Raw genomic sequence first — 8,725 nt, 5'->3', positions numbered from 1 at the left:
CTCAGTTTCTGTTGCAGTTTCTTGCTCCATTGGCTCGGGCATGGTTTCAGCTGGCATTACCTCTGGCTCCTCCTTGGTCTCTACTTTAGGCTCCTCAACAGCAGCAGCTGCCTCCATGGGCATGTCTGATTCATCAGTGGACAAGCGTTTATCGGCCTCTTCTTTGAGTTTTGACTGTGGCTCTAGCTCTTCCTTTTTCTTTTCCTCTTTATTTTGCTTATGCTCTCCCTCTCCCTCTTGCTTTGCCGCTTTCTCTTTCTTTTTGGTGGCGCGTTTTGTTTCTTCTTTTGACTCCTTCACGAGTTTTGCCTGCTTCTCCTGACCAGCGGGATCAGACTGGGCACGCTTCATGCGTCCCGGATACGATTTGCGTCCAGTATGCTCACCACCCGAAGTGTTGTTGTTGTTATTGTTGTGGTTCGGTTCGTGCTCACAGCTGTGACATTGCCACTGGCGCTCACTGAGATCGGAGCCGCTCAATGGCGGATCATGGCAATCGCGATGAAACGAATAAACGCAAGTTGAGCAAATGGCCAAGTCTGTTCCCTTGGCGCCACAAATGCTGCAATTGCGGCACGAGGGGCATTTGTACTTCTTGCGAGCAACCGAGAGGACATCAAAACTGATGGACATGCACGAGAAATGCCCTGAAAAATGCATAACAAGAAACGTGTGTGTGTGTGTGTGTGAGGGTGTGTGTAGGGTACGGTGTGTTGCGACTGTAACTTACATTTGTGCAGGCAGCTCTTGCAACCAAGAAAATTACTTTTGTATCCAGAGCCACGCTTTACTTCCATCTGTTTGCATTTCTGACATATATCATACTGACGCTGCGGCTGGGCGCCTGACTCAGCATCTTGGGCATCAGCATTGGCAACTGAATCTGGCTTGGTTGCAGCCACCGCCACAGGCGATGTAACACGCACTGGGGCCGCTGCTGTGGCGGTCGCGGCCGGTGCCGGCATTGGCGCCGTCTGTGCAGTGGCGTTTGCTGGCGTTGTGTTGCGGTTTCGTACATAGTTGTAGGATGGATCGTACACTTCTTTGATCTTCTATTAGTTACGGCGGGCAAGTGAAATGAATGAATATTCAGTACCGGGAGGTATTTGGTAAATCGGCGGGAAATTGTAACTTACCTTGAGGCGTCCTGTAGTGCGAGTTGCTGTGGTTGTTGTGGCGGTGCTTGTCGTTGCAGCAGTATCGTTGATGTTGCTGCCGGCGCTCGAATTCAACGTGCCGTTGGCACTGGTGGACTCGTCTTTGTCCTCCTCCTTTGCATGCATCATTTTGACCGGCAAATTGCTTTACAAGTCGGCAGGCTTTACGAAAATGTTGTTACTTGCGCGCTCGTTTGCTTAATGTGACCGTTTCTGTTGAAGCAAATTACGTGTTGGAATTTCTGCTGATGGCTTCACATAAAAATCCAAAAAATGTATTTAAAGTGTTACCATTCATGGTTATATGGGAGTCTTTCTGTTGCTTTCTGCTCATTAGCTTGATTAACTTTTTATACTTGGTACTCGAAGAGTACATAGGTAATGTTGTATTTGTGCACAAAGTATGTAACGTACAGAAGGAAACGTTTCCGACCCCATAAAGGAAATACATTCTTGATCAGCATCAATAACCGAGTATATATCTGTCTGTCCGTCTTGTTTACCGCCACCAAATTTTGCATTCATATTTAAAATATGAGCCCCGCTCCCGCAAAAGGGCGAAAACCTCCCAAAGCTACAATTTTGAAGATAAGAGAATCCGATTGGGATCCGATTGGATCATATTATAGCCACAATGAAGAAATTAATTTCCGCTGGCCAAACCCACCGTGTCCAGCAGCTTTTGATGTTTTTTTCACATTCTTTCATTCACACTCTGCTTCGTGTAGTCAACGGCCTATGCCTCTGCAGACTGTTTCTAGGGGAGGGGGCGAGCTAACGGAGCGTGTTGGCGTGAGAAGTGATGTAGATGTAAATGTTGATGAAAGATGTAGAAAAAATGTAAAATTTAAAATTGACCGTTAAAGTACAGATGTTCCACTGAGTACCGGGTATAAAAGTTGTGACGCGTAAGAAGAGTCTCACACGCCCCTTCTCGTTTTGTTTGAATTTAAAATAAACAACAAAAACAACTCAAGAAAATCGTTTTTTTTCCTTTCTCTTCTTTCCTATCTTTCTTTATTTCTTTGAACGATCTTCGGTGCAAGTATTCTATGGGTTTTGGGTGTAGGTGTGTGTGTGTGTGGGTGTGTGTAAATCATAAATGTTTGTTCCTATTTTTTGTTTAACCATTCTGTTGTACATCTTTTTTTTTTATCTTTCTTTCTATTATTTATCTTGTTTTTTAGATTTTTTTAACATTTCTTTTCTTTTTTTGAATATCAATTTCAATTAAAATTGCTTTAGGATTCGTTTTAAAATTGTTTTCAGAATTCGCGGAGTGTGTTACATTTTTTCTTCTTTATGATTTCCAAATCTTTTCTCAAATTACAATTTAAATTAGTTCTTTAGTTTTTTTTTTGTTTTTCTGAAGACTTCTCCTGCTTTTAGTACAGTTCATTTTTAATTATTCTTTCTTTATGTTTCTTTAGTTTTCGCAACTGCTTAAGAGCCAAATTTTGTTGAATTCTGTGCAGTGTACATTTTCTTTTCTTGTTTCTATTTAAATTTAAATTACGAACATTTTAAACATTTTTTAGAATTTCTCAAATTAAATTTAGAAATTTTTTAGCTACCAAAAGAGGTTTGCCGATTTCGTTCGCTTTTTGTTTATTTTTCGCAATTGCTAAAGAGCCAAATTTTGTTGAATTTCCGAATTTCTGTCGAGTGTACAACATTCTTTTCTGAGAATTATTTATACATTTTTAAGGATTTCTCTTCTCTTTCTTCGCTATTTTGTGTAGTTTTCGCAACTTCTAAGACCCAAATTTTGTTGAATTCTGTCAAACATCTTTAAGTACCAAAAAAATTACTAAATCGCGCACTAAAGTTACTTAGACTTGAGAGTTACTTATACATTTTAAAGGATTTCTTCAAGTATTTTAGGTACCTAAAGAGGTTTGCCGTTTTCATTATATTAAATTTAAAATTATTCTTATTTTAAGGCTTATTTTTTATGCAAGTTCGTAACTTTAAAAGCGGAAAACTGTACCAATTCGTTTAAATTTGAGCGTTCCTTTAGTGTTCGCTGTTCTTAATTTTAATTTGAGAGTTGCTGGTACGATTATTATTTATACATATTTTGATTTTGAGTGCTAAAGAGCTTTACATTTAAATTGAAGTGCCTTTCATGTACATTTTTCTGAAGCGGTCTGAAGCATTTTCTGAACTTATTTTTAAATGAATTTTCCAGCAACGATGTCGGGAAATTTGTCTACTTCTGACTAGAGAAAGACCGCGCGTGTGTGTCTGTCTAAATTATGTTTCGAAATTCGTTTTCGATCACAAACATTTTGAGTGTCTTTTTTTTCAAACTAAAAAATAAAAACTTATACTAATGGTTTCTAGTTTACTACGATTTTTTCGACGTCGGAGTATTCGCGTTACTTTGTAGTTAAGGTTCGAAAAACAACAAACAAAAAAATATCTAACTTAAGTCTGTAAATGTATCCTTAGGGAAGCTGCTAAAAACTAAGTGGATGACCAGCCTAGCGATACAATGTTGTTGCGCATTTGTAGGCCAAGTATGACCTGAAATACGCGCAGTGCTTGGCCAAGTTTAAAGCCAAAACATCGTATCATATCCTCGCGCGTAAGCATCAACAGTGCTTCACCATCCATGTCCTGTCTGTTGAGTTCTTGTGCCTCCTCCGGATAGAAACGTGACACATATGCGGTAACCTGTTCGGTAGTCCAGTTGCTCACGGGATTCGACGAAGTCACCGGTACGTCGTCAGCAGGTAATCGTACCAGTAGCGGTGGCGGTGGTGGCTCATAATCATCGCTGCCATTTGGCACCGCTGCCGCTTCCAATGGCTGCGGATCCATGTCCATGCCGAGCGGCATTTGTTCCACCAGCTGTGGAGAAGCAGGAGCAGCAGCAGCAGCTTCTGCTGCCACAGATTTATGCTCAGTTTCTGTTGCAGTTTCTTGCTCCATTGGCTCGGGCATGGTTTCAGCTGGCATTACCTCTGGCTCCTCCTTGGTCTCTACTTTAGGCTCCTCAACAGCAGCAGCTGCCTCCATGGGCATGTCTGATTCATCAGTGGACAAGCGTTTATCGGCCTCTTCTTTGAGCTCTGACTGTGGCTCTAGCTCTAGCTCTTCCTTTTCCTTTTTCTTTTCCTCTTTCTTTTGCTTATGCTCTCCCTCTCCCTCTTGCTTTGCCGCTTTCTCTTTCTTTTTGGTGGCGCGTTTTGTTTCTTCTTTTGACTCCTTCACGAGTTTTGCCTGCTTCTCCTGACCAGCGGGATCAGACTGGGCACGCTTCATGCGTCCCGGATACGATTTGCGTCCAGTATGCTCACCACCCGAAGTGTTGTTGTTGTTATTGTTGTGGTTCGGTTCGTGCTCACAGCTGTGACATTGCCACTGGCGCTCACTGAGATCGGAGCCGCTCAATGGCGGATCATGGCAATCGCGATGAAACGAATAAACGCAAGTTGAGCAAATGGCCAAGTCTGTTCCCTTGGCGCCACAAATGCTGCAATTGCGGCACGAGGGGCATTTGTACTTCTTGCGAGCAACCGAGAGGACATCAAAACTGATGGACATGCACGAGAAATGCCCTGAAAAATGCATAACAAGAAACGTGTGTGTGTGTGGGTGTGTGTAGGGTACGGTGTGTTGCGACTGTAACTTACATTTGTGCAGGCAGCTCTTGCAACCAAGAAAATTACTTTTGTGTCCAGAGCCACGCTTTACTTCCATCTGTTTGCATTTCTGACATATATCATACTGACGCTGCGGCTGGGCGCCTGACTCAGCATCTTGGGCATCAGCATTGGCAACTGAATCTGGCTTGGTTGCAGCCACCGCCACAGGCGATGTAACACGCACTGGGACCGCTGCTGTGGCGGTCGCGGCCGGTGCCGGCATTGGCGCCGTCTGTGCTGTGGCGTTTGCTGGCGTTGTGTTGCGGTATCGAACATAGTTGTAGGATGGATCGTACACTTGTTTGGGCTTCTATTAGTTGCGGCGGGCAAGTGAAATGAATGAATATTCAGTACCAGGAGGTATTTGGTAAATCGGGGGGAAATTGTAACTTACCTTGAGGCGTCCTGTAGTGCGAGTTGCTATGGTTGTTGTGGCGGTGCTTGTCGTTGCAGCAGTATCGTTGATGTTGCTGCCGGCGCTCGAATTCAACGTGCCGTTGGCACTGGTGGACTCGTCTTTGTCCTCCTCCTTTGCATGCATCATTTTGACCGGAAAATTGCTTTACAAGTCGGCAGGCTTTACGAAAATGTTGTTACTTGCGCGCTCGTTTGCTTAATGTGACCGTTTCTGTTGAAGCAAATTACGTGTTGGAATTTCTGCTGATGGCTTCACATAAAAATCCAAGAAATGTATTTAAAGTGTTACCATTCATGGTTATATGGGAGTCTTTCTGTTGCTTTCTGCTCATTAGCTTGATTAACTTTTTATACTTGGTACTCGAAGAGTACATAGGTAATGTTGTATTTGTGCACAAAGTATGTAACGTACAGAAGGAAACGTTTCCGACCCCATAAAGTATATACATTCTTGATCTTGATATACAAGCTAGAGCCGGAAAATTTTGCATCCAGACTTCTGTTTGCTCACACTGTTACAAGTGTATTTAAAAAATGAGCCCTGCCCACGTCCCTTCTTGTTCATATTTAATATTCATATTTTTATGGTTTTCCTCATTATTATTAGTTTATTATGTAAGATAAAGATAAGATAGTTTAGCCAGTTGAAGATTAAGTAATCTGCTGGCGAATAAATAAATAATATTCAACCCCGGCCTTCCTTCGGAGAAACTCTTTTGACAAATTGCATTGATTCTGGTTTATTGAATGCCTCTGAAGCCATTCACTGTCCCCACTGGCCATTAAATGCCGACGAACACAAATGAAATAATCCCAAATCCCCCAAATTTATGCCAGAGTATATGCAAGAAATGTAATTTAATTTTTACAAATATTTGACATTTAATTCCAAGTTGACAATGATGTAAAAAGTAATTGCAAGATTTTGTTGCCACTGCCTTCCTTTTTCCCTGACTGTTGCCTGTGCACCCAAGTGTCTAACATTCTGTATTCTGGTGATTGGTGTTTAATTAGCCAAATGCCGGAAATGCGTTCTGCATTTTTCCCTTGTTCATTAGCTGCGATCCGACACCAAGACGAGTGCCTACTCCTGTGGCTAGATCTAGTTGAAATGGTAAGTGTCTGTGGCATAATATTATGCCCATGAGTGTAACAGTGGCAGTACTCAGTACTTCCTTATATAAAAACACAAAACTTTCCCCGTCTAGGTAGGCTCTGACTTGGGAGTTTGTTAGGGTCGAAGGCAAAGCCAGGATTTAGTTCATTCCAATTGTGTAACTCGTAGGGAACGGTCCTAAATATTATTTTTTTTTGCTTTGTATAATAATTTTTGTGTGAATCAGTAACTTTTAATATTTGATTTTGTTTCAAAATATCACGATTCAAACTAACTTTGATCCACACGTTTAGCTTTTCGCTTGTCATTGGATTAATTTTCATTTGAGTCGTAAAGCAAAACATCAAGATGGGCAAAAAGAGCAATAAGATTGTGAAAAATAAAGCTAGTCGAGGGCAAGACGGGGACATTGAAGTGGCCGAGCCAGTGGCAGCCCAAAGGTAAGGGAAACAAATATAAAACAAATTCCGGGACCATTTTCAAACAAAATGGAACATTCCAGCAGCACAGAGGAGTTAGAACACCGCAATAAATCTGAGGCCAATTTCTACTGCGACTACGTGGCACGGCAAAATGGAAGCCAGAACCAAGAAAATTGCGCAGAGGGGGAGAAAATGTATTGTTGGTAAGTAAATTTGAAGAATATAGTTGCAAATTCTCCTATTCCATGGGTCGTAAAATGATCCACAACTTTCTTGGGTGTGAAATTAAATTGTACACTACAAAAGCTACATGTGACAATAATATTTTTGTCTAGATCGGAAAGAAATTTTAATAGGAATAGAGAACCATGCCAAACTTTTTCTGCACTTAATTTGATTGATAATTCGCGGTGTATCGAGGGGATGCATAGAACATTTCTTAAAGATCCTTTCTTTCTATTTTACAGCTCTTTTCATGCCAAATTGTTACAGCAACGCAGCAAGGAGCCATCGGCCCCCTATCCCTTAACCAGCAATCCCATCTGGATGAGAGTTATGGGCCCCATGCCACCCACCATTTCCACGCCAGGGTTCGATATCAATGTTAAAATTCGGGACAAGAAGAAGTCCGGTGGGGCTGTCGAGGTGCCTGAGATCTTTGATACATATGCATATGGCGAGGAACTCAAGAGAAGGGGCTTTATATCAAAGATTCAGTTGCCCGACTTTCGCAAGATGATGCCACGTGGCTACCATGGGGCGACGATGGATATAGATAGCCCTATGCCAGACGCATAGAGAGAAGATGCTCTGACTGTCGTTGTGCCGCCTGAAGTGGAACAAGCCAATGCCCTGCAGAATGAAATGCCGGGGACATCCCATTTGTGACAGGAAAACAAGAAAACAAAAAAGAAAACGCACACCAAGTCCACCAAAATGTCCCGCAAAAACTAAATTTTGAAAGAAAAAATACACACAAAATAACACAGATAAATACAAATACAAGCAGCAGAAACCGATACAGATACAGATACAGATAGAAATATAAATAAAACCATTCAAATTATATATTCTACGAGTCTATGATATGGGATAGAGATCCAGGAGCAAAGATGTGCCACAAACAAATCGTAGGAGGGTGAGGGCACTTGTACGCCTCTTTGCTATGAGCAACCCGATCCCGTTGTATTACATTGGGCATTCCTCTTCGACACAACAGCAACAACAAGAACAACCCGGCGCTTGATCTTCAGTGAAGCACTCTCTTCAGCACCACAATTTAAGACATTCAGCACCTCTTCGTTGTTGGCGACTTCAATCTGGACTCGCTAATATGGACTGGCGATCCACAGCGGCCTCTGCCTCTGCAGCCTGTCTCTCTCTGAGAAGTGATGTAGATGTAAATGTTGATGAAAGATGTAGAAAAAATGTAAAATTTAAAATTGACCGTTAAAGTACAGATGTTCCACTGAGTACCGGGTATAAAAGTTGTGACGCGTAAGAAGAGTCTCACACGCCCCTTCTCGTTTTGTTTGAATTTAAAATAAACAACAAAAACAACTCAAGAAAATCGTTTTTTTTCCTTTCTCTTCTTTCCTATCTTTCTTTATTTCTTTGAACGATCTTCGGTGCAAGTATTCTATGGGTTTTGGGTGTAGGTGTGTGTGTGTGTGGGTGTGTGTAAATCATAAATGTTTGTTCCTATTTTTTGTTTAACCATTCTGTTGTACATCTTTTTTTTTTATCTTTCTTTCTATTATTTATCTTGTTTTTTAGATTTTTTTAACATTTCTTTTCTTTTTTTGAATATCAATTTCAATTAAAATTGCTTTAGGATTCGTTTTAAAATTGTTTTCAGAATTCGCGGAGTGTGTTACATTTTTTCTTCTTTATGATTTCCAAATCTTTTCTCAAATTACAATTTAAATTAGTTCTTTAGTTTTTTTTTTGTTTTTCTGA

The 8,725-nt window shown here is 41.2% G+C and overlaps 2 protein-coding genes across 4 annotated transcripts in view; one reads left to right on the top strand and one right to left on the bottom strand.

Moving 5' to 3' along the window:
- Positions 1-3,313: 3,313 nt before the first annotated feature.
- The window catches only part of LOC117588523 (histone-lysine N-methyltransferase 2D), an 8,355-nt gene continuing 2,943 nt past the window's right edge, over positions 3,314-8,725 (bottom strand). For both annotated transcript variants that reach the window (XM_034279878.1, XM_034279879.1), the window contains exons 3-4: positions 4,799-5,018; positions 3,314-4,723 (exon numbers count right to left, since the gene is read on the bottom strand). In XM_034279878.1, coding sequence (XP_034135769.1) covers positions 3,627-4,723; positions 4,799-5,018 — 1,317 coding nt within the window. In that variant the 3' untranslated portion in view covers positions 3,314-3,626. The remainder of the gene's footprint in view (positions 4,724-4,798; positions 5,019-8,725) is intronic.
- Positions 6,560-7,714, top strand: LOC117588525. 2 transcript variants are annotated; one of them, XM_034279880.1, is made up of 3 exons: positions 6,560-6,784; positions 6,847-6,969; positions 7,234-7,714. In XM_034279880.1, exons 1-3 carry the CDS (start codon positions 6,693-6,695, stop codon positions 7,562-7,564), a joined length of 546 nt encoding a protein of 181 aa, XP_034135771.1. In that variant the 5' UTR covers positions 6,560-6,692; the 3' UTR covers positions 7,565-7,714. The 2 variants fall into 2 exon arrangements, with proteins under 2 accessions (XP_034135771.1, XP_034135772.1); XM_034279881.1 differs by having other exon boundaries at positions 6,563-6,784; positions 6,850-6,969.

Source organism: Drosophila guanche, unplaced genomic scaffold (assembly GCF_900245975.1).
Source record: "Drosophila guanche unplaced genomic scaffold, DGUA_6, whole genome shotgun sequence".
In the NCBI taxonomy this organism is placed as follows: domain Eukaryota; kingdom Metazoa; phylum Arthropoda; class Insecta; order Diptera; family Drosophilidae; genus Drosophila; species Drosophila guanche.
This window is presented reverse-complemented; position numbering and strand designations above follow the sequence as displayed.